Source organism: Numida meleagris, chromosome 1 (assembly GCF_002078875.1).
Source record: "Numida meleagris isolate 19003 breed g44 Domestic line chromosome 1, NumMel1.0, whole genome shotgun sequence".
In the NCBI taxonomy this organism is placed as follows: Eukaryota; Metazoa; Chordata; class Aves; order Galliformes; family Numididae; genus Numida; species Numida meleagris.
The window spans coordinates 136,078,772-136,105,616 of record NC_034409.1 but is presented as its reverse complement, the minus strand read 5'-3'; the positions used below and the strand labels follow the sequence as shown (position 1 = coordinate 136,105,616).

Genomic DNA, 26,845 nt, shown 5'->3' with positions numbered 1-26,845 from the left:
GGAAGGAAGGAAGGAAGGAAGGAAGGAAGGAAGGAAGGAAGGAAGGAAGGAAGGAAGGAAGGAAGGAAGAAAAAGGGAAAAATGTACAACTATCTTATCTATGTGAAAAAGAGAATCTGTCAAATAACCTTTACAGGCTTTGGTATAGCTTAGACGAGACTGATTTGATTGTTATGTCTGGGGATTCAGCCCGAGGAAAAAATAGAGAAAATGAAAGCATCCTTATTGATTAATCCATCTCCTTTTGTTTTTTGATTTAGAGGTTCAGTTTCAGAGTCTGCCTGAGATATATGAGGCATTTCAGAGACAACTGCATTGGTGAAGGTGAGCTGACAGCTGAGAGGTATTTTTGAAATGCGCATTGCTGAGAAATGGCACAGACATTGATCTGCACTTAAAGGACATTATGTGCACTGCTTTATAGAGCAAAGAAGTTGGTCCTTTGGTCTGAACAATTTATTACAGTACTAAAAGTCAAAACAGCAGCAAGGAAACAGTGACAAGGGGCTTACCAGATTTGTTGATGCAAGTATAAATTTAAAGTGCATAAGGCTTAAATTATGACACATTATTCAGATTACATGAACAATGAAATTGTTCATTACCTCATACAATGGTATGTTAAATGTCACTACAGGTAAACCTGTGTCTCTTGGTATCATGCTAAGATAATACATTTCTGGTTTACTTATTAGCATATTGATTCTTCCCTTAAAATAATGATAATAACAATAATAACAACAATAACAATTTTGAGTTCCCAAGAAAAGTTCGGTGATGGAATGTTATTCTTCAAAAATTATGACTATCAGTAAGGCTGAGATTTCAGAGGGATACTCATGGGAAGCTCTATATTACACGAGAGCCCACAGTGTAAATATTAATACTATCAAGAAAAGTATCTAGAAATTCAGTATTAGACATTTTTAGTGGAGTTTCAGCTGATGATTAAATGCATTGATCAATTGCACCCACAAAACACCTATTCCTCCAGGCAGTCAGGCATGGTGAGAAGCAGCTGGGAATACCTACATTTACACCAGGCAGCAGAAACAAAGCAATAACCTGGACAAGCAGATTTTTTCCAGGAGAGATCAGACTGCCAGTGTTCAGGGCAATGTGTAAAACAACTTTCAGATAAAGGCTTCCACTAGAATTTTTTTCAGTCTTACAAAACCTAAATCATTCTTTTCTACCTTCTGCCTGAACTGAACAGATAAGCATTTGTCTTAGAGCACTCAGATACCAAGACATTATGTGGCTGTTACAAGAGACTTGCAATACATCAAGGCATTGTAGGATTCTGTTCAGCTGCAAAATTAAAACTAGGAGATAAAGTAAAATACTTGATAGTATCAAGTACTATTATTTTCAGTAGCCCTTGCTAAGCATGTCATCATGGAGTTAACTACTGTATCATAGTGCTCCTGTGGATAAAGGCAGATTCAGTGTTGTGCGGGAATAATACTAGTAAAATTCAAGAGAAATGAAGAAAGATTTGTTTGCTTCCTTCCATGGGATGGTTCTGTCACGTTTGTATAATACAGTATTCTCTCTTGGCTTTCACTGAAAAATCTCACTTATGCATTGGTCTCTTCTGTGTGCAGAAGTTTACTTGTGCATGTTGTTTTCCTTTTTTATTCCACTTTTTCCATTTCTAAGCAGTCAACAGCACATGAAAAAATCAACTAAGTTCTCTCTGAATGGTATTATACATAGAGATGTTCTTAAAGTACCATTTCCCTAGAAAATCAAGCATGGATACCAAATTCTTTGGTGTTGTTTTCTCTTACACATTACTCAGAGCCTCTTTCCCCCATACTACTTCTTGGATTCATTTTGATTCTGGGCCTTCCCAGTCCATTATCTCTTCTTCTCTTAGTACTGCCTGTTCTGAAATAATGTAAGGTAATTAGGCTTGGAACAACAGTATGGTATGTGCAGTCCTTGGGAAGGCTACTGAGCATAAAACGTACGGGAACAGGTGATACTTCACAATGAGTAACTATAATCAATCAAGAAGACTTAATAGTGGGAAAAAAAGACAACTTTCCTATGACTATCCTGAGATAAAATATTGAGAAATCAACATGTCGGAGGTCTTCAAGATTGCACAGACACATTTGTGTCAGTTATAACTTCCTTGAAATATAAGGCTAGAGATACTGGTTTTGTTCACAAAAGGCTGTCTGTCATCTCAATTAAATATAAAAAGGTACGTCACTTCAGTAAGGCAGCACTTTTAATACCTGCTTTTTCCAATATAACTGCACATATGAGTTGCTTAAATAGCTACTGTAATGGCAACTGAGTTAATATATCAGAACCCCATTCTTTCTGGACTTAGAGCTACATACATAACCTGTTGAAAAGGAGCCTACACCAAGTCCAACCATAAACTTTTTTTGCTGCAGATGACACAGTTTCACATGAATGTGAACTACACAGCAGTTAAAATTTTTATTACCTAGGGAAATCAGGCTGTCTGCCCTCACCTTCTGTTGAACATAAAGCCTGCATTCAGTGCTACTTCCACAAACAGCAGCTTAGACCCATCACTCGAATACTAACGATTAAGACTAGACGTGAAGAATTTAGACTACCTGCCACATTTTACTGGTCATTCTTTTTCTAACCTCTGGGTCTGATTCATCTCTCAGCTATACTCATGTAAATAATGTGAAGCTTTACCAAGTTAAAAGTGTTACAATCAGTGAAAAATTGTTATAAGTGAGAATAAAATCAGCTCCCTGGTTTTAAATTTGGGGATTTCTGAAGGTATCGATACAGAGAAAGACTGCTTCACACCAAACTTACTTTAAACTCATTTAATTGATATCAGACTATAAAAATGACTACCAAAACATGTAAACTATACTGTCACTTTATATATGAAATTCTTATTTTTGAGTGCCAGTAAAACTTGATGTATTTAAAGTCTGATCTATTAACAAATTTCATTAAATATAAATCACAAATAACTTCTATAAAATATATACAACACATAGTAATAGCACAATCTCAAGAATAGCATGAGTAGTCTTAAAAACTTATGTTTTAAAATTCAGCTTTTTTGTCAACTTAGGAAGATGTACTCATCTGATAAAAAAAATCCATTTGAGTAATTATTTAGTACAACAGTGCTATCATCAGATTTTATGTAAATTCCTAACATAAATCCCTGGAAATTTCAACCAATGATAGCTTGGTAAGAGTTCCATGACACAGGAAAAGTACAAGTGTCTTTAAAGATCTTGCTCAGTCACTCTTAAAGTAGGGGCTATTAAGCACTTGCACAGGAACTCTTCTCTTTTGGCAGGGACATGAGCATTTTACTGCCATATGGTTGCAAAGTACAACCTGACAGTCTGGCATAGTTCCTAGGCCAATGTAAACCGAAGGATCTCCACTGACTTCAAAAGAATGTGTGAATTTATATTACTTGGAGAGCCATCTATTTATTCATAATTTTAGATCAAATGTCATTACTATTATTAGAAAAGGTCAAACCGAGAGTCTATGTAATAAAAGAAAAAAATGTAAACAACCATGCAAGGATAAAACACACATTAATGAAAAGTGTACTCCGTACCAGCCACGGTTTAAGTTTCAGAACCAGGAACCTGAAACTTCAATGTTAACAAATGTTCCTACCCAGTCCATCTCTAGCGAATAAGACAAACCTTTCATTTTTAAGAAATGTGCTTATTGCTGTGATTGTGATATTAATATAGCTGCCTTGCTGCTTTTTTTCTTATCAGTTTTCTGGTGTGTGGAAGCTTTTTGGAACTGCCTTGACAAATTTGGATAATCACAACACAAGTTCATGAAAATATATTTACCTAAGAACTACAGAACAGATTTATAAAGGAATTTAGACATCTGGGGCTCTCTGTTCTCTCTTAGCTCTATCACTTTAAGTGCTAATAAATTTCACAAAACATTCACTGCGCTGTTATCTAACTCTGTCCCAGTAGCAGAGGTATTCAAACCACATACCTTTGGCAAATAATTTAGGCCTAAATAGAAGGCCTCATGACGAAAGTAGAGCCTCCAGGGAGCTATTCAGAGTATTTAGGTTAAGAATTTAAATACTGCCCAAATACTCTTTATCCTTTCCATAATGACTACAGTTATATCATTGGCCAGGAACAAATTTGCCTGCATCAGAACACCGCTGATGCCAAGTGAGAGCCACAATAGACCTTTCTATATATATTTCTACATATTGCTGCAAAAGACAAATCTGGTCAAAGAAGCCTAAGTATGTACAGCCCAATGTCTCATCACTCTGGACAGCTCAGGGGACATAATGTTTCCTAGAGATACGACAGAGCCAGCAAGTCTTTTTTTGGAGGCAAGTCTTGAACTTATCTCCCAAAGACTACCCACTCCCAATAGTCAACTGAGTGTTCAGTAGCATAAATCTGTTCCACCTGAAACATTTGTCATAGCAGAAAGTGTCATCCAGCAGAATACCTTTAACAACACAGATGAGAGCTATTTTTCTTCTGTTCTTATCCTTGCAAGCACAAAGAGCTTCCTTCTGAATCTAAACTGATATTTTAGCAGCTAGAAAAACTCCCAGCATTTTCTACATGGAAAATAGCATGAAGAACAGGTTGCTCTAATTACCTTTCACAGTAAGGAGCAGCAAAGCTGTTACATTTGTTTTAGCATTGTAATATTCATTCCAAAAAAAAAGACTTTACTATAATTGCCCAGTTTCTTGCTCACTGAACTCAACTCTTCCATCTCTTGCTTAGGTAAAGAGAGGAGCACTCAGGCGTCACTCGTCTGGTTAAGCTGAAGCACCCACAGTGTCCATGTGGCTTCCGAAGTGATTACTTAGAGGTCACACAGCACCACTGTTTCATGGAAAAGCCAGGTTCTGCAGGCTTTTCTGAGATCTCAGGTTTTTAAAGTCAACTAATATGTAAAGTCATCAACCAATAACAAGTACATTCATATTTATGAACAGTGTAGTGCATGTGGTCATAATGTTGTGGATCAAATACACAGCAGCTGAACAGAGAATCTCAATCTGCTTGGCACAAAGCTTTTATGGGATTCCATCAGTGAAGAGACAGCTCACAGAATCACTGCTTAAGACCTGAAAAGTGTGGAAGGACACAGAACAATTTGTTCAGATGTAAGGAGTGATTCCTGCAACTTTCATTTTACATTCTCAGCTGATTTAAGGGGAAATTTTTGAAAAGAGATAAACCTCAATTTATTATGCCTCTACCACCTCATTAGCTCATTTCCAATATTTTACTTTGAACAGAGAGAAGTGGCAGCACATCATACTAACTATAGGAGGGCCAACTGGCCAGATTATAAGAAAAAAAATTACTATCCACTTAAATGTAACTATTTTGCTTGATTTTGGCTGCAGGTCATTGTGGAGGGAATGTGAAAATGAGGAGGTATTGGAAAGAAAACTGTAAGAGGCCTATCTAACAAAACTCATTGTGCTTTTGCCATGAACACTGAAAAACATTCACCCTGTTTCACAGCCAGATTTAGAGACACAGCATGTTCTGAGATTTCAAAGGAAAAAAAAGAGAAAAATATATATTTTAGTTATGATTACCAACAAAAAAATGCATTTTTTTCTTGGACCCAGACTCATACTGGTATCCATGATGCCTATAAGTATGGCACATAAGGACCTACAGGGAACCTATACCGTTCTGAAATAACTTTGGAAAGCAAAGTAAAAGCCAACTAAAAGGGCATTAAGCACTTATGCCAAGATATCACCATCTCCCCTCTTCCTCATAAGCAGTGAAGATACAATTTAGTAGTTGGAATTATGTAGACACAATCCTGCTAAAAAAGTCCTGCTCAACGTCTACCTATTCTGTAACACTACTAGAAAACACCATAGGGGTGTTTAGCAATTCTATACACGTATTGCATTGATACTAAGCTGTCATCTGAAAATTCATCATTAGAAAGTGAATCATTATTTACAACCAGATGTTGGACAGCCCTTGCAGAATTTACTCTTTTTCATGAACTGTGTGTAACCAATCACTCAAAGAACTTACCCTGCCAGCATAATGCATAACAGTGAAGGTAGAGCCCTGTTCCTTTGGCGCTAGGTTGCCATTTCCATCCTTTGTGGAGGAATACACTGTATTTGTGTCTGATGTATCCAGGTAAGACTGAATCCGTTTAGAAAGACTCTGTTCCACTGACCAATTAGACTGGCTTTCTTCATCTAGCATTGACAAAAAGCCTGATGGTTTCTGAAATGAAAAACAGACTTCTCTGTTTTTATGCAGCAGAATTCCAGTTGTTCCTTGCGAAGTAAAACAGCTTGTAATTTAGCAGGAAAAACATGTAACACATCTTATGGAAAGAAAAGTGAAAAAACAATATAAACATTCTGTTAAGTCTCCAAGTCTAAGCACATAAGGTAATTCTCCAGTAAACATAGGGAATCATATTTCATTTGCCAAAAATGATAATTATTGCTGATCTTTTAGGAAACTGATTGGGCTATGTTCTTGTTAGAAATTTTACTCTAGAAATTAGCTCCAGGCACAAAGAAAACTACCAAACTTGCAACAGAGACTGGTCAGTACTATTGTTGCATCCAGGACATTCAAACATCCACGTGAATCTGTTTGGGCAATGACTTTCTGTTACATCTTCGTCAACCCTAGACTGTTACAAAGCTGTCAGCCCTCAAGTTTTAAGAGCAGTTATAATGATCCTCTTTGTGGTTTCCTTGGGCCCATAACTTTCTCAAGAGACTCATAAATCAGAAAATACAGCAAAGCACTGTATTAATCTGAGATGTGGAGTATGTATATAAATATACATGATGTAAAGTGGATCTGAAGACTACCTGAAAGAAAAAATCCAAGGCTGCAGTATGGTTTCCAGGAGAATACACAGTTTCTATGGTAACTCCTTCTTGTATACATTCTGTTTGCTCTTGTAGGAAAAGCACTTCACTGATATACTGGTGTATCTTCTCATTGGTCATATTGACGCATAGCTATTGCAAAACAAAGAAAACATGAAGATTAGAAGTCTACTGGATAATTAATTGATGTAAGGTTTACTGCACATCTAATATTAAATTTGATGAAACGTCATTTCACAACATATTATCTCTCTGTAGACCACAGATTAGGAAGACCCTAGTGAAATTTACATTTTAACAGCTATCACTTAAATTGGGAACAAACAGTTTTCTGTCTGCACAGATCAGTGTGAATTCCTCAAAAGAATTATCAAATACCACCCCTACCAAACAGTGTAAATTTATTCTAATTCCATTGATTGAAGGGAAAGTTGGCAAGAAGACAGTCTTCAATAGAAAAGTTCAAAGTCTGTGGAGATAAATAATATAAAAAACTCTCAAATACTTTCTTTGATTGCCTTTTAAGAGTTGTAGTGACATTTTTCTAAAATAAATAGTTTAATACAAATCTTGTTTTCAATTAAAAACAGGTGAGGGTTGAATCAGCTTATTCTGCTACCTTCTGTCCTTTATTCAGTTCATAACCTTCAACAAAGTTTAGTAACTTTGTTGAGTAAATCTTAAACTATTTTATTTATATTAAAATGGAAATTCTAGTGGGAAATTCTAAGATCTCCTCCAATGGTGTATTAACTATCACTACGAAATTAAGAAAATAGAAAATCTTAAGAGGGTTGGAAGACACTTTATATGAGGAATCATGCAAGGAACAACTACACAAAGTCCCTTTTCATATTAAATTAGTCATGTATTTTTTTGGCCATAAACTATATCCTTCATGAACAAATTGTAGAAAAAGCAATTCCACCAGCAAGTCATGTTAAAAAATATATGAAATATTTAGATCAAGCATAAATGTACAGGCTTAAAAACCAGGTAAGGGAAAAGAAAATGAGAAAAGAATAAGCTGCCTGAATTTTCCATCAACTCCTCCTGCCAGAATAGCCACCTTACACTGGTTCTACAATGAAGTAGGCAACTGTCAGTAACTATAAGAAGAAACAGAACAAGAAACACATTTTGTAACCAAACGCCTGTTACTAATTGGCTTTACCAATGCATTAAAGTGCAGACAAAAGACAGGATCAAATAAAAACAGTTTTTTAAAAGCAGGATTTTTGTCTTATTTTGTTAACAATGAAAGTATAAAATTGACTTGTATTATTTAATTATTATATGGAAAGAGACAGCTTTTTAAACTTTGTGTCAGACAAATATATGCTTTGCTGCTTGCTCTCCAAATTCAAATTCTAGTTCCAAAATCTCTTCAGAAGACTCTTAACTTTATTTTAGAAAGTATACATAACATTACAAGCTTATACTTCACAGGGCATGACACATGCTGTGTATATCTATATTTGCAAATGAGATCTTTAGAGAACCATTTAATTTTACAATTAATTAATTTTACCCTAAGAGAAGCTGACAAAATCCCCATAAACCTATAAACTCACTGCTCTATCTAGCAGTGGTTGTGAGCAGCAGCTCTGCAGAATGAGCACCAGGAGACCAGCCAACGGCTGCTTAAAAGCAAAACACTCTCATCATATCTTTCCCCATTTCAATGTTTTATACATCCCAATGGAAAAAGGTGATAAACTGAAGGTTTTAAATTAAATGCTTGACACGAGTTGCTGTAACAATTACAGCAGCTGAAATGTAGAAATCTGATGAAAATGAACACAGCTCCTTTGCTAACCCATCTTCTTCTGATGTGTCATATGAAGTTTATAAAACAATGATGTGTTTTCTGTCCAAAGATATGAAAAATTGAGAAACTACATGTATTTAATTTCACCTATGCAAACTAGATGGAAATGTAGTAGTAATGACTTTTTACCTAAAATAAATGTAGGTGTAACTCTAAGCATTGTACATTTGCTTAACTTTACAGAGTTACTCAGCATTATCTATGATGCTTCTTGCCATTAAATACGGTTAAACTATTCTTTGCATGCCTCTAATTGGCTCCATTGTATGTCTCTTCAGTAGAAATCTTCTATTCCACCCTTTCTAATCCTAACTCACTGCCATGTGTAGGTGAAAAAACCCCACACAACTTAGGTGTCAGAGTCTTCATTAAAATGTACTTCTAGGATATTATAAGAAAACAAAAGAAAACAAAAAGGACAACTTCAAGTATTTAAACAAACTGAACTTGAAGTAGCATGCAAATTGCAGTATTTGGAAAAAAAACAGAGCGTCATTTGGTAAAACTGATAGATTTTCACCTCATTAGCTTGACCTCTCTTCCTTTACTGCATTTGGCCAGTTAGTACTACTAAGCATACTCAAAATTAAAACAAAGGTAGAAATTTATACTGTGCTCCAAAGACAGAAAAGCACATATCATTAGCGCATTGTATTTGTTTCCTTGCTCCTCGCTGTAAAGAAAATAACGTCTGAAAAAGCATAGCAAAAAAAGGTAAGGGAGAAAACTTGGTGACTTACAATCAGTGGGGGACCAATGGATGTAAACACCCTCTGCAAAGCTTATTTACATCCTTTGCTTGTGCAGAAGGACTAGCTCTCTCAAGGGATGTGTATTCAGAACACTGAGTAAAGCTTACACCTGTCATATCAATCCATCTATCAGACTGTATGTTATTGGCTAAGACGATGGAACTACGACGCCAAGTTTAATTTGTAAAGACGTGCTCTAGCTTTTCTCAAAAACATGTTTCTGAGATAATGGAAGGCTGAATCAACTTCTGTTTACTAAGACTGGATTCAGAAAATATTTTTAGACCTAAGGGTAGATAATCATTCATTTCTCAGAATTATCTTCATTACTGTTCCCTCTTGTATCTGCTACTCTAAGAGAAAATAAAAAAGATATATATATATACACATACATATACACACATTTCTCCTCTTTTACTACTGTGCGTAACAGTTCCTAGATTTCTACAACTTTCATGTAGAGTACCAATTAGAATAATTTTAATGAATGTGTAACACCAGAAATTATTACTTTTCTTCCTTTGCTTTTTAGGGGCAATAGGACCTAATACAGACTTCCTGTGTTCTGAGCAGATTCAACACAAATTTGTAGTACTTCTGCCTTTCCGTCAGAAGAATTTTATTTCACAAGGAATTTACGTTGTCTTGGGGTCAGTTTCCATTTTGTGTTCCCCAAACAAAATACAACAGAACACAGTGTTCAACAAAGCAAAGTGCAAGATTTTGCGCTTTGGTCAAGGTGATCCCAGATATGTATACACACTGGGAGAAGAGCTCCTTGAGAGTAGCCCTGCTGAGAAGGACTTAGGAGTTGTGGCTGATGAAAAACTGAACATGAGCCAGCAGTGTGTGCTTCCAGCCTGGAAGGCCAATGGTGTCCTGGGCTCCATCAGAAGATGGATGGCCAGAAGGGCAAGGGAGGTGATTGTCCCCCTCTGCTCTGCCTGCGTGAGGCCCCAGCTGGAGTACTGCAGCCCCTAACACAGGAAAGATGTGGAGCTGTTGGAGAGGGTCCAGAGGAGGGCCACAAAGATGATCAGAGGGCTGGAGCACCTCCACTATGAGGGAGGTGATCAGATGATCAGAGGGCTGAGGGAACTGGGCTTGTTCAGCCTGGAAATGAGAAGGCTGTGGGGAGACCTCATTGTGGCCTTCCAATATTTAAAGGGAGTTTATAAGCATGAGGAAAATAAACTTTTCACATGGGTAGATATTGGACAAGGGGGAATGGCTTTAAACTAAAGGAAGAGAGATCTAGATTGGATGTCAGGGGGAAATTTTTAATGAGAGAGTGGTGAGGTTCTGGAACAGGTTGCCCACAGTTGTGGTGGATGCCTTGTCCCTAGATTTAGTACTTGATCTAGCAGCTGTCAGCCCTGCCTGGGGCAGAGGAGTTGGAACTTGATGATCCTTTAAGTCCCTTCCAACCCAAGCCATTCTGTGATTCTATGAGAGTGCTCTGTAGGTCACTCTGAAAGTAATGCCTCCTGTTTATTTCCACGGAAACTGCAACAGATACAAAGAGCACAATAACAATATTTGATAGAGCAAATTCTCAGCTTAAAAAAAAACACTCTTTTTCAACACTTTCACTATCACTAGCTATGCATTTTCACCAGCAATAAACAAAAGCCTGCATGCCACCATCACGAAAATCTGCACCAGTGGAAGTGAGCCACTGTTGATGTCACCACTACTGAAATGTACCACCCACCACCTCACTGTGCTCACATCCATTGTTTGGTCTCCAGAAACGTTTAGCAAGCACCAGTGAATGTCATTGGGTGCTGCTCTTTCCAGTGACATACCTTTGATGGATCCGCACTTCCTTGTCAGACGCCATTTTGCCAGAGTGCCTCTCTGCTGGCATCTGTCACATGGCAACAAAATGTAAGGGAATATTGGTGGGTAGGTTCACCCTCCACTGCCATGGCACCAACATCTGTCTCTGACATCGTGGGCCAACATAATAAAATAGGAGGTATTACTTTCAGAGTAACCCTCGTATAATAAAATTTTGTTATGGATAGCTGCTACCTGAAAGTTCTTCCGCAAGGGAGGGTCTGTAAAGCCCTTCTATAAAGGATACAATTTCAGTGCAAACTGGAATATACCGCCACCTGATTTTGAACACACAAGAATATTAAACAAACAGGGAAACTAACATGGTAATAACAGTTCTTTCCTTGAAGAAATCTGGAATTAAAGACATCCACTCCATTTTTTCCCTCCTACTGCTGGTCAGCAATACTGCTGTAATGGGATGTAATGGAGTGCTGCTGTGGAAAAGCAAGAAACCAGTTAACAAAAGGCCTTGGGCAGCATTTCACCTATCACAAACTGAATCTGTCTAGGAGTCTACATTTTTAGATAAAGGATTTTATTTTCAGCCACAACGTGTCTACTGTAAAAGAAAAAAGAAAAAAAAAGAAGTATTTTAATGTCAGGTACATGGTGAGCATATTGAGGTAGCCAGCTTTAAAAAAGACTAACACTGATTTTCCAGTGGCTTTCTGAACACTGGGCAGATAACAGCATCCTGCCCAAATGAAATAAATGTGTGCAGAATGAAAAAAGTACAAAGAGACTGAGAGGGAACAAGGCTACAAGATGACAAAAGCCACAATGAGTGAAAGATTCTCAGAAAATGGGTCAAGGAACAAATTATAGCACGAGGCTGTCAGGCCCCTGAGGGCACTAATTCTTATGGTCCTGGCCAGTTTCCTCTGGGTCCCTCCCCCCGTCCATGTCCTGACCCTGTCCTAGAGGCCCCATGGCAGTGTCAGTTTCCAGACATGTCTCTCACTGCTCCTAATGGGACCCCAGCCCTGACTTGCTGCTTGCTGCCTCATTGCTGGCGATGGGCTCTACCCACTACGACCAGATCTTGCATGACAGTGCCCATTAGGATGGGTATGGCTGGTTCCCTGGTACCAACAGGACACCTGGCTCTCGCTGTTCTCTGATAGGGATATTAAAACCTTCCTGCGCATGGAGGCTAGCTGGACCACATTCCTATTCCTCAGGACAGGCAAAACCAAAGAAGATTTATTTTTCTGCATAAAATTAAATATTGGAATGCCCTTCAGACTTCCTGAATGCAGACACTTGTGTACTAACCTCCCATCTGCTATCACTGAGACTGTAATGACTGTAGGAAAATTAATTCATGTAACTTTTACCTTTTTGTGTCCATCTATCTCTGTAATAGGCAACATGAACTTACATTTAGATAGCTAGAAAAAGGCTCCTGAACGAGGAAAAGTAATTTATTTTAAAAAATATTTCATTATGACTGTTTTGGCTAGAGAAGATGACGTGACAAAATCAAATGAAGTCTCAGCAAATTAAGTAAAGAAATAATTAAGACTTACTAAACATAATAATGCAGGCAAAAATTCCCGTGAACACAGCTGGGTTGTACAAGTCCTTTTGCTTCACTGCAGTGACTCTGAAATGAAGCCTTGAGTGGAGCAGGCAATGCACTGTGCTCTAGGAGCCAGCTGACCTCTATGGTAAGAGAAATGCAGCACCAAGCTGCCACAGGAGCCACGCTTCTCTACTGCTGCACACACTTTAATGGGCATAGAGTTGAATGAGAGTCGAGACACTTGACTGTTTCAGTCCTGACTCAGATAAATCACTAAAATTTCCTATAAAAAGGAGGTTATAATATATACTTTCTTCTGCAAATCATAAGAGGTCTACAGAGGCAAAAGACCATGCAAGAGCTAAATACATTACATAGCAAGAGCTAAATATTTTTTCAGTTTATGACTTGATTTAGACAACAAAGAGGAAAGACTCTACAAGAGCCCATTCTACTTAACTGCATTATTGTTTTTTTATGATCTTCCACAACTACAGACCTTGATTACTCTGAGTTTACACATGGGAAAGAAGTGCTACTCTTTCTGCTCTACCATCTCGTTCCTCTGATATAATAAACATAGAAAGAATTAGGGGAAAATGATGCAGACCACTTCATCCACCTTCTCTCCAGCTTATTGCGTATATTCATTTGCCAAGAGCTCATTTGTGTTGTCTTCTCTCGCAGTCACAGAACACAGTGCCATAATGATACAAAGAACATAGCAGCATTCCTTGTCTGCAGTATTTGGTGCTGTGCTGTGAAGGACCATGGATCAAGATCTAACCTAGCTTTAAACATTATCAGAAGAGCAGCAGAAATTTTCTACTTTTAAAGAAGTGCAAATTAAACAGTAAACAAATACAGTTCCTCTCAAACACATGTCCTAAGAAAACACCGATCTTGTCCAATCTTGCTGCTCAACAAGGGCTACCTAGAACAAGTTGTCCAGGACCATGTCCACATGGTTTTCAGTGTCTCCAAGGAGGAGACCCCATCACCTCTCTGTGTAGCCCGTGCCAGGGCTCCATCACCTGCACAGCACAGAAGAGCTTCCTGGGCTTCAGAGGGAGCCTTCTGTGTTCTGGTTTGTGCACATGGCCTTTTGTTCTGGCACTGGGCACCACTGAGAAGAGTCTGGCTCCAACCTGTTCACATCCTCCCTTTAGGTATCTGTATACACTGATGAGATCTTCCTGAGTCTTCTCCAAGCTGAGCAGTCCCAGCTGTCTCACCTCTCACAGGAGAGGCACTCCAGTCCCTTCATCATCCTCATGGCTTTCTGTCGGCTTATTTTAAATGTTCTGTTAGAATGTCTATCAACTGACCTGATTTGAATCATCAGAAAGATTCACACATCTGCTTGGAACATCCCCAGATTGCAGCAATCACGGGTTTTTATTCTTTCATGAAGATAGTCATTTTTTCAAGAAAGCGGACAAACAGAATGCCTTGTCTTACACTAATTTGAAACCAAAGGTTAATTTCTGCCAAATTATTTTTGTAATGCCATTTGAAAATATGTTAATCTAAATGTAATGAAAAAGTAATTTTTACAGCTCCTTCACCGGTTAGCTGCTAGGCCCATTTACTGTTAATGTTCTGCAATCACAGGCCTTGACATTGGACGTGTTTGCAGACATGATGCAATGCTTCACATGAGGACCCTATCTGGGCTGCAAGCCTGTTTATCAACAGAGTTAACGAGCCCAGGCAGGATACTGAGCTAGGCTAGACTGCTGCACAGCTCCTGAGTGCAGGCAGTTAGGGGTATGTGTGTCCGTGTGATTACATTGCGCCATGTGGAGATACAATCTGCTTCTGTTTGCTGATCCGGCAACCTATCGCTTCAGGAATCTGATGTGTCAACCACATTACAGAGCTGATATGAAAATGAACTTTGTAATTCCCTCACCACCATTCTGTCTTTCAAGGAATGCAATTCACTAGTTTCTGATGTAATGACCCACACTATTACTTAATATTACTCAACAAAACCCACTCAGTCTAAGTGGGGGGACAGTTAGTGTCTCCTGATACATATTTATTTATTAAAAAATACAATAATAATTCAATGTTGAATTTGAAATACCATGTTTACTATGAAGAAATCCTAAAACTACTTTTACTCATTTTCCTGTTAGGCTCATCTCAAGCATCCTCTGCAGTCACAAAGCAGAAAATCTTTGAAAAGCAGAATTCATGGCATTTTTTGTGATATCAGCCACAGAAGTTATATGTGCTTCATGACAGAAAACAATGCAGAAAAGAGTCAGTGGGAAAAAAAAACAAACAAACCAGTAAGTCTCAAGGTGCACTACTCTCTTCTGAGACTCTTTTAAAATGTCTGGAATAGTTTATCCTAGTTAATCATTAGGTTTTATGGGACTAATTTTGAGTGTGGACATATCCTCGGTCCATCAAAATGTTTTCTATTTTTCATTTTATATTTTCCCCCAAAGAAGGTATTCTCACTGAGTAAATGGCTATGGATACTGGCAATCATCTTCAGGCCACCAAAGCTTTCAAGCTAGGCAGAACTGTAACAGCAAAAACAGTTTTGTGGAAGGGGAGCTGGAAATATGTTATTGTATTCTTAAATGTTACTTTGAAGACAAAGGTAAGCTCACCTTTTTGTGCTTTCAGACTTTTGGAAACTATGTGCATGTAAATATGCTACACATACTGAACTAATGTGGCATGATGACTTCCATATCATGAGAAGGAGGAAGTTGATCCATAAAACAATGGATTAACTGAGATAAAGGGGCAAATTCTGATTTCAAACAATATTACGTCCTTTGTTGTCCTTTTCCTACTGCTCTGATTTTCTTTTGCTGTGTAACAGAATGAATGAACAACAGAACAAAAACTTACACATCTCTTTCAGCATGTTGTGTACAGTTGCTAAAATCTTCTGGAATATGCACCTGACAAGAGCTTTGGTGTTTAGAGAGTAGTGTTAAAGGTAAGCAAACAGTTCCACAGTTTTCAAAAAATGTTTCATATTTAAATGGATTTTTAGGCATTCATCGAGCTAAAGTTTAATTTATTTTCCATGGATGTCATTCAGTCTTTTAAAAAGTCTTACACTGAAAAGTCACAAGGAGATGAATCTGCCAGTAATAGCACTTAGAAAAACTGAGTGTTTTCATTCTTTTCTTTCTTCTTCAAGGCATCTGAAGACCTTTTGGTCTTTATCCCAATCCAGTCTATTGTCCTCCTACTTGCTGACCTAGCTGAAGGATCACTTTCACAAAGCATGAAAATAGACAACACTGAGTACTTTCCTCAGGTTGTCTTTCAATGCTGATACTATCCCTCTTTCAAATCATTATGATAGATGTTTACCAGATTCTTCTAAAATGATGAATAACTCTGTAACTTGACAAAGCCTGGGTTTTAATTCAGACCCATACATGCAGATAGAGAAAAAAACATTTTATGAACAAGTTTTTTCCTCCCTGAAATTTATATTCTGATCAAAACATTTGTTTTGGCTAAAAAAGAAAATATATCTTTGTGGATGATTGACAGTTATAGTGAATTCAGAAAAACGAAGCTACTTACCTGTTCAAAAGTATTCTTTTGAAATTCTTCAAATCCAAAAATATCCAGTATTCCAATTTCAAATATCCGGTCACTGGAAAAAAAACACCACATATTACAGACAATAAGAATTCAAGTAAGAGAATAATATATCTGTTGTTCCTTACAAAAGTATTTCTGTTCTAGGATGAAAATGGCTTCCTTTAAAAAAAATGGTTTGAAGCACACATGTAGACTCTCTACACAACAGAATAAAAATTATACCCACCAATCTCTCATATCAAACATAAATAAAGGGTTGAGATTGTTTTAGCAGCTGTCTTGTAATACAAATTTGAAAAAGAAGGGAAACAAATACTTAGCTTCTTCAAAATCCAGTTTCTAAAGGTGTAGCTATCTATTCACTCAGATGAGGAATAGCCATTGAAGGGAAGCTTCTAAATTGTCTGGATGCACTCAGTCACCCTTTTCAGTTTCTATTTCCCCAACAGCCAGAACTGCTGCTACTGAATGCACATCAAGGGAAACCTATTAAGCCAAAGTCTCCTGCGCCAGCATCATGCAAAGGCTCTGAGCTCCAGCTGTATAAGAGGTTACATCTCTCAGGAGAAAGAACAGTGAGGATTTTGGCATGAAGATGACAGACACTTCTTCCCTGTATTTATATAAAAAAAACCTGTTGGCAGTCCATCTTATTTGTCTTACACCACTGCCTACATCCAGGGAAGGGCTTTATTTTGGGCCAGGAAGGACTAGGGTGAGATAGTCACCTAGGATTTGGATAGGGAGAATAGGAAAAGGACAAAGGTGCTATTACTCTCTACTTACTTGGAACTAACTCATTGTCATCCAGATCTGGAGGAGAATTTAAGTCATTACAGGGAGAAAAATGAATGTTTGGGATACTCTACTGCTTGCTTTGGAAGAATTTGAGAACTTTATACAACAGTGCTGAAGTGGCTGAGTCTGAGCTTTTTCTTCATGTATCATTAAAGACAGAAAAACTTGTCAAAAACAGGCTGTAGTTTGGCTATGAATGCAGCATGACTTTCTACAGCATGAAGCAATCTCCAAGTAAAATGAAACACTTCCCATTATAGCTAATAGATGTCTTGGAGAGAAGAAAAATAGAAAAGGAAAAATCCTTCCATTCTTGAGAAAGGAGATGGACACTTTCTAAAGCAGACGAGTTTTCCTTTCTCTTTTACAACGTAGTTTGTAAATGTACATATAACATGTGAATGCATGCAAATAAAATTGCTGCATTTCTGTTTCTGAGATCTACTTTTCCTTCCACATTTTTCCTCCATGTTTCTCCTTTTCATCTCTGTTTAAATTTTTGTGTATACCACATTATGGAAGTAAAGGGAAAGAAAGGTGACCCACTGCTGAGTGCTTCATTATAGGTCTACTACAGTCAATATAAAATTACCATCACTACCACTCAATTGGGTGAGGATCCAGCAGCCCTGAAAGCAAATCGCATATAACATTCAAAACAGTAAAATATTTAAAACAGAGTACTTGAAAACAGACTAGAAAAAAAAACCAAACAGTCCTTAGGGACTAGTAGAGTCTTCTTCAGAAATGATATCCATGAAGTTTGTCTTCATTTCTAAGGCACACTAGTTCAATCCACCACTCATTGTCACAAGCCTGGTGCCATGGTTACATGCATAAATGTCAGACATAGAGAGCTGCATAATAAATCTAGCCTAGACTGACTTTATTGGGCAAGAGAGGTTATCGTGAGGTTGATTAGCCTCCAAGGAAATTTCTGCAACAAGAAGCACCTAGATATATCACTATCTCCGAGTGTGATCTAAATGGTATGCAAAAAGCTAAGCCTTATTACCAAGTGTTACTGATTAGAGATGGATGTACATTCCTCATCATAATGTGTTTTGAAAAAAAAACTTGTTCACTTTTATAAAGAAGAATTAGAAGACCAGAATTATCATGTTATTCAAATAAGTTTTGGAAAAAAAAAAAAAAGCTTGGAATTGCTTGGAATTTCAGAACACTTGCTATTTTACTTCATTGTTTTCTTATTTAGCTATAACTTTCCTCATAGGAAAACGTAACAGGAGCTGCTGTGTAATACAATTGCTGAAGTATTCCATTATATATCACAATTATTTAGATGTACTTAATACCAAAGGAACTGCTCATCTCTTCTCTGTTTAATTCAATGAGTGGATTTGAGGTTGGATTGCTTACATCCCAGCTGAGTGCCATGGCTGTTGTTTTGTCAAATTGGTCTTCCTTATTCTTTCTCAATAAATATGTAAATATTTCTATAAGGAAGAGACCAAAACAAATTGACCTACTGAAACACTGTAAATCAGGCAAAAAAACCCCACCTAGTCCTAGTTTCTAACACTCCCAGGGAAAATGTATCTACTTCAAGTAACATTCCTTATTAAAACTGTGAGATCTCTGAGAAACATCTTGATTTTCATGGAGATGCATCTATTTAACAGGAAAACACATCATCCTAATATTTTGTTGAACTCCATGTGATAACCTTGGCTGTGTAGTGTTAGAAGATGCACTCACTATATGAAAACAACATTGACAGGGCAAATAGAACAAGGATCTATCTCCACTAGCACGGTGATAATTTCTTCCTGTACTGAGACACCTACACGCAAAATTTCACCAAGAATGACAGTAATTTTACGTATTAAAATATTCCCTATCAGGGCAGTTGGAACTTGATTATCTTAAAGGTCCCTTCCAATCTACGCCTATGATTATTCTGTGATTCTGATTAATATTGTCCATATTTTGCAAATTAAACAGCAACAGACAAAGCAACATAAAAATTACATGTTTTATATGTAGTTACAAACTATTTTACTTTATTTTCTCTGTCTTTCTGTCCTCCTCTGTTTCATACTACCTTTCTCCTCAGAGAGTCCACATATAGTTTCTTGGCTATCTGTCAATCATATTAATTCCAACAAAATTACTTCCTTAAATTAAACACAGCACAGATTCCCAAGGCAAAATAAAGCATGCATGATTTCATGTTTAGAAATGAAAGGGCATGTCACCTGTGTCTAAAAGAACAAATATTAAAAAGAGTATTTTTGTTCTGAAGAATTCCTTTATTTTACCCAATTCTTTTATGGTTGCTGAACATCACAGACGATTGTCCTCACTATGTTTCAGGTATTCAACATTTAATATGCATAAATAAAACAGTTATCATAAAAAACTGGTGACCAAACCTTCAGTTTCTTGAGGTAACGTTCTGTACCTTATTTGGAAGCTAAGCGAAGGTGACACTTGCACTTTATATGGACATGAAATTCAGTTATTGAAGTAGTAATTACTTTTACTGTATTATTATTATTACTTCTTTTCAGGTTTGACAATAATTTTTCACATAAAAATTAGGAAACAGCACTTTGCCAGTATTTGAAGAATGTTTCCATTTCTGACACGAGTACATAGCTGTGAATACTTAAACATACAGTGGATGCTAACCGTATCCGTGATTTACAAAACAGCCTTTCAACCAAAAATACTTTACAATGTCTCTAGTTCTGCCTTTTTCTTCAGAATGATTCCTACTGTATATTAGTTCCTCATAGACTAGAAACAACTTTTGATCTTGTATGGGTTACAGTTACATTATGAAGAAATGACATAAAAATTCTTGGTAACTCCTAAAAACAAAGCACATAAACAAAACATCCTGTATGACAATCTAACATCTTGGCAGACCTCTTGTCATTCACCATGAGAGACTTTTGACCTGTTTGCCATTTCTGGTATAGGTGAGTAGAATTCCCTTTACATAGTTTTGACCAATCATTTCAGACAAGTCTACAGTTTTTTTTTAATCTGATCTCTCTTATTCATCCCAGATGGTTTTCAGCTCTGAAATCCACAGGGTTCATTTCCATTGCTGTTCTTCATATTCCACCTACATAAAGCAGTGCGGTGAATTTGTTGAGGCTATATGATCTAAAGATGACTTTTCATCTGCCTGGATATAAGGTTTCTTGTTCTTCCTCTAACTTCTGCTAGTAGCAAGGAGGGAAGCAAGTTAGCTTATGTGTCATTTGGATAAACCAGAAGCAATACTGGCTGATGAGGAAGTATTTCTATAATTAGATGGGATATATAGCCAAGCCTTCAACTCAGAGCTGCCGCACTCAGAATCCTACCTAGACCTCCTCAGTGCTCCCACAGGGACAGATTACACCTCTTGCCATACATACAGCTCTTGAATGGTGCTGCTCATGAGACACAGGCTTAGTGTTCCCAGTTGCAAAAGTTGTTCATCTCAAACAGTTACTGACAATCCAGACTTTTGAGAGTGATTTTTCTGAGTTTTTTTTAAGATTCTGTGATTTTTGTGGAGACTTAGCGTAATTTCCATATTGCTCAGTCATTTTGTTCAACAATTGCTATTTTTCTTTTAAAATTACCATAACCAAACATGAGAGGTATAGATAAAGAACAGTTGGACACAGTGGAAACAAACGCTAGCTCTGCATCTGACAGACATTTCCTTGAGTGACTTGACAGGTACGGCAGGAAAGAAGACACATTTTTGCTAATAGATTCAAGATCTATAGCTCTCTCATCAGCAACACATATACTCCCCTAGCTCTTTAAAGCAAAATTTGTTTTCTGCTTCAAAACATGGTGTTGTATTGTTCATTGAAACACTGGCAAAGATCCAGACTGAAGCAGATCTCAAAATATGATGCTACACACAATGCTGTATTCAATGCTTTGTACTGTCTGTATGTTTTAGAGTTTCCCTTCCTCCACATATAAAAACAGTTCTCCTGTGGGTTCATATTCTGAACACGAACTTTCTTTCTGTCCCTCCTGCATACTCAGCATCCTTCTACTGTGTTCAATAATAGATCAATAAAACTTTTAGTTTAGGCTCTGATTTTTGTCTTAAGCTGGGCAGGCTTCTGTTTCAGAAATATCTCACTCATGATCATAGTATAAATCAGGTGATGTGTATCAAGACTTTTGCGAATGAGACTCTGGAGATCTTTCCTTTGTCCACATAAATGTTGCACTACTACTCTCTGGTAGTCCTTGAATGTCGCTGGGAATAAGATTACTCAGTAAGAATAGAGAACCTTTCAGAAAATACAGATCCAGGTATATTCCCTGTGCTTTATTTGAAACAGAAATCTATGGCTGACGTGGTAATGATGAATGCTACCTTACTTTGCTTGCCTATAACATGGCATGTATATTGGCATTAACCCCATTTTCAGGGCACATAAGAAAGAAACTCTTTGCAAAATAAATGATAAAACTTAGTGCCTTCTACTTAATAGCAGATAGGGAAAACAATATCTAGATATTCTAAAGCAAATCTATCTAATTAGCTGTTTTTTTATCAGAAAAAAATATATATTTCAAAAGAGTTCGCAGGCATCCTTATATCCTCAAGAATTTAAAGCCCTGTTATAGAATGCATCAGGCATTCTTAATATGTCACATCATGACATTGTATTACTATTGTTTGGGTCACTAGATCCAACTTCCCTCAAGTGCAATCAAGTACCGTGAAATGCCATGTTTAGGCAACCCTGACTGCTCTAGTCTCTTTTAGCCTCAAACTGGAAAATCAGTCTACCTATTTCCACTCCCAATGATATTTGAGAAGTCATGGCAGTCAGGTGAAGTCCCTGGTGACTGGAAAAAAGGTACCATCACACCTATTTTTAGGAAGGGTAAAAAGGATGACCCAGGGTATTGCTGACCAGGCAGCTTTGCCTCTGCTGGGAAAGATCATGGAGCACATCCTCATGGAAGCTATGCTAAGGCACACAGAAGACAGGGAGGTGATACAGGAGAACCAGTAAGGCTTTACCAAGTGCAAATCCTCCGTGACTAACCTAGTGGCCTACTGTGATGGCGTCACTGCAACAATGGACAAGGGAAGAGCCACAGATGTCATCTATATGGCCTTCAATAAGGTCTTTGACACATATCCCCATAACATCCTTCTCTCCAAACTGGAAAGATATGCATTTGATGGGTGGATTGTTCAGTGGACAAAGAACTGGCCAAAGGATCAAACCCAGAGAGCAGTGGTCAATGGCTCCATGTTTGGATGGAGGTCAGTGACCAGGGGTCAGTGCTGGAACTGCTACAGCTGTTTAATGTCTTCATCAATGATACTGACAGCGGCATCAAGTGCACCCTCAGTGATTTTGTGGATGACAACAAGCTGTGGGGTGTGGTCAACAGATCAGAGGGATGGGAGGCCATCCAGAGGAACCTAGACAGTCTTGAGCGGTGGGCCTTTAAGAACCTCATGAGGTTCAACACAGCTAAGTGAACGGTCTTGCACCTGGGTTGAGCCAACACCCACTAACAATACAAGCTGGGGGATGAAGGGATAGAGCATAGTCCTGCCGAAAAGGACATGGAGATACTGGCGGATGGCAAGCTGGACATGAACCAGCAATGTGCCCGCACAGCCCAGAGAGCCAACTGTATCCTGGGCTGCATCAAAAGAAGCGTGACCAGCAGGTCAAGCGAGGTGATCCTGCCCCTCTACTCTGCGCTAGTGAAATCTCACCTGCAGTACTGTGTCCAGATGTGGACTTCTCAGTACAGGAAAGACACAGACCTGCTGGAGCATGTCCAGACGAGGGCCACAAAAATGATCCAAGGGATGAAACACCTCTCCTACAGGCTGAAAGAGCTCAGGCTGTTCAGCCTGCAGAAGAGAAGGCTCCAAGGTGACTGGTGATAGGACAAGGGGAAATGGTTTCCAGCTTAAAGAGGGTAGATGTAGGTTTGATATAAGGAAAAAGTCTTTTCCAGTGAGGGCGGTGAGGCACTGGAACAGACTGCCCAGAGATGTGGTGGATGGCTCGCCCCTGGAGATATTCAAGGCCAGGCTCTGTGCAATCTGATCAAGCTGTGGAATCAAGTACGGATTCCTCTCCACTTCCCTTAGATCTAATGGCAATCATCATATTTTCTTTGCCCCAAATCAGCCACAAGCTGTTTCATGGTAAATTTAAATCAATATTAACAACCAAAATCCAGTAGCTTTACCATAAAATTAAAAACAAGTAACAGTTTACTCAAAATCTCAATGTCAAATGTTACTTAACAGTCACTAAACCAATAAATCTAATTTTACTGTTTCAAAAATTCTCATGGAAGAAGAGTTAAGCTACCTTGTAACAAAAAAAAAAAAAAAAGAGAGAACTGCGCTAGAAACCTTATTCCCGATTTGTGATGAAGGCTTTATCCCATCTGTTAAGTAGTAACTGTGCAACTCTCCAAGCAGGAAACGAAGTTTGGCCTGAAATCTATCAGCTTTACTTAGCAACATTAGTTGGTAGTTTTGCTGGATCTTCAGCGTTTATTAAAACTGCATCAAACTGGAGATATAAGATGCTCATTGCTTTAGTAACTCATATATGAAATAAATTTGAACCACACATCACAGATTTGTGCAAGGACTTGCATTAATACCAACTACATCTTAAACTGTGCTATGCCCTGATTTACTATGACAGGTAAATCGATATGATCAGGCTGGACAAAAAGAAGAGGTGGGGGAGTGTTTTCCTATCTTAAGCTGGTGAATGCAATGCACAGAAATATCAATGAAGGAGACTGAACTTCATTTATGCTTAAAGTAAGCTATTTATCTTCAAGTTTTGAAATGTACCTCAGGCTGAGGTTAGCCTGCTAAAATTTAATATGCCCTGTCAGCACTGCCAATATATCCTGAGCTTGTTAGCTCCCATTAGCCAAGCTAAAAGAAAAATTATCCTTTTTCAAGCATAGGTATATGTTACATATATATATATAGCAAATTTCTCATTCCTGAGAACACCAAACCGAATTTGTGTTTTAGCTAGAACTTACAACATCGCATAGCCTTCAAGTTACAAGACAGGTGGAAATAATTTCACAAGGAAATATTTCCACAAACTAGAAGTGATTATAGTAAAAAGAGAGTACGGGGTAAATAATATTCAAATCGCTTTGACTTTTTCTATTTTAAGAACCTATGATTTTCAGATATCATAGGATGCATTACTGAACAACAGAGATACTCAACATCCTATTGTGAGGATGTCATTCCTTGTTATAAACACAGTATTTCAAATTAACATAGATCAGAATGTTGATCCTGCTTGATTGTCCATGTGTCTGCAGTTGTAAGGGGTTTTGCAGTCAGAAATAGACCAAGTAAAACCACTCAGTATTACTGTAAAACCTTCTCTTTGCTTCCTACAGGTGTTACATATAACCAAGGAAAGCACAGAAAGCTCTTTCTCAAGACAGTCTTTTCTGTTGGTTAAGCTTGTAGAAGAGAAATATTATTTAATATTTACTGGTCTACATATAGGGTAGAAATAAAACAAAAAAGTACTGAACTCTTAACAGCCCTAAAAGAGCACAGATAAATATTTATTCTCTGAAACAAAGACAGATGTGATATAAAGAAAAATTACTTTTCCTTTTTTTTGCTAGTCTCAAGTCTATCTTCTGTGGATTTCCATTTATCAACAGTGCTAAGACATCTCACACTTGGCGTTCATTAGAAAGTCCATCTGCACATGTGAGATGTTGAATCTTTGTTAATTCATATGCATATGACCATTTAATTAGGTCTCTTGTCTTAATTCGATACTTTGATTCTACTGAGATTTCTTCTTTTCATTGTTGCTGTTGTGTCTTGACTGCTCCACTGACGCATGATAATTTGCATTCTTTTTTTTTCTATGAAGCCACACTGGACAGCAACTTTCATTCAGCAGGAAGTGAAGCTTAAACACTTACTTGAAAGCCTTTGAGTAAAATTCTGTTTTTAATAACCTGTTCTAAGGTTGCTGTTTTGAGGAGAAAGAAATTGCATATTCGGCACTACCTAACGTCAGGAAGATATCTGCCTGTTGAAAGGCTTTATTCATTCTGTAATGTCAACTCTTAAATGACTATTAATTCTAACCACCGATAAAGATAACTGCATAAAGTACCACGTCCACTCATGCAAGCAAATAAACAAACATAATACTGAGGAAGTGATCTGAAACATTCCATAAACATTTCAGTGATTTTAAAGATTCAAGTGCCAGTGCAATCATAAGCATGTTAAATGATACCATTGTGTTTCTATTATGAATCTGGATTTGAACAGAAAACAGCACAGTTAATAGTTTGTAATGGTAATCCTACCTGTCAGCTTCATCTTGATTTTGGAGGTAGCAGTTGATTGTGTTGACTAGAAAGCTAAACAAACGACCATACAGAGATTTTGCCAAGAGATCCCGGTAAAATTCTGCCATCTCTATCGTGTGTCTCCGTACTATCATGTCTCCTAAGACAAACAGCATAAAATGGAAATAAAACACGTTGTAAAACTTGCCTTAAGAAATTTTAGTTACAGTAAGTCCTCTCATCTTTCTTTACTTCTCTTTTGCCATACCTATATGTGGTGCTAGTGTTTTTCAGAAGGCTCCAGCAAAGATAAGAAGACTGCTAACACAAGATCTTCAGATTGGAAACACGAATTTCTTTTCAATAGAAAAGGGTACGTGTATTATAGAGAACTAGCATCTTACTGAAAAGAACTTTTTCAAAACTTGTGTTTTTTTTGAAGACACTCCTGCTGACTTTATTTCTTAGTATTAATATCAAATCTGTGACCTTGTCATATTCATAAGGTTCATCAAGCTAGGAGTTTGTCTGTGTCAGACTGCAAAACTGCTTTGCTTCATGTTATAAAGACAGTTCTAATTCAGTCTGACATACTCCATGGCAGATAATCCTGCATATTCCTAACAGATAAGTTTTATAACACCATGAGAAATACAAAACAAAAATGATCAGTTTTAATATTCTCAAATCAGAAGGATCAAGATGTCACCAAGCATGATCTATGAGATTGTAACGTTGGAAAAGATTACCTTTAAAATACTGAACATCAGTTGTTAAGGCTGAAGCAAGCTCATCCGGTGAAACTTGCAGCATCCCTGCCACTGAAATGAAAAGAGAGTTAAAATAAAGCCAGACCTGAGCTCCATAGTATATTTTATGTTTTGTAACAGACGTTCTTATGTAGTTGTTATTTTTTGAACAGTGAAAGGACTCACGCCTTTAAAAACAAGAGCGCTGTCACAGGAGTAATCAGAATTAATGAACATATACAATCGGATTACTATAATCAGCACTTTGTGAAGTTTGGAGTGCGTCTGCATATTACGTTACAGCTTTCTTTCCTCTTGAAAGTTACCCAGTTACTCAGGACTTTACACAGCACTTGGCAGACTTTGTCTCCTACAGGAGTTAAGGTACGCTGCTTATTGACAATCTCTATCCATAAGCCAGGCTAAGGAGATTTGTTAGCAACCAACAGGGCAAACTTCAAAGCGCAAAACCAAGAGACCCTCTTAAGACACAGATTTTGAAAGGAATTTGATTCAGTGCAAATT

General features: G+C 37.6%; 1 protein-coding gene across 3 annotated transcripts in view; it reads right to left on the bottom strand.

The window, feature by feature from the left end:
• Positions 1-26,845, bottom strand: part of MYO16 (myosin XVI) — a 363,109-nt gene that overhangs the window by 92,494 nt on the left and 243,770 nt on the right. For all 3 annotated transcript variants that reach the window (XM_021415119.1, XM_021415129.1, XM_021415137.1), the window contains 5 exons: positions 26,321-26,392; positions 25,590-25,731; positions 16,407-16,479; positions 6,863-7,015; positions 6,057-6,257 (listed from right to left, as the gene is read on the bottom strand). In XM_021415119.1, coding sequence (XP_021270794.1) covers positions 6,057-6,257; positions 6,863-7,015; positions 16,407-16,479; positions 25,590-25,731; positions 26,321-26,392 — 641 coding nt within the window. The remainder of the gene's footprint in view (positions 1-6,056; positions 6,258-6,862; positions 7,016-16,406; positions 16,480-25,589; positions 25,732-26,320; positions 26,393-26,845) is intronic.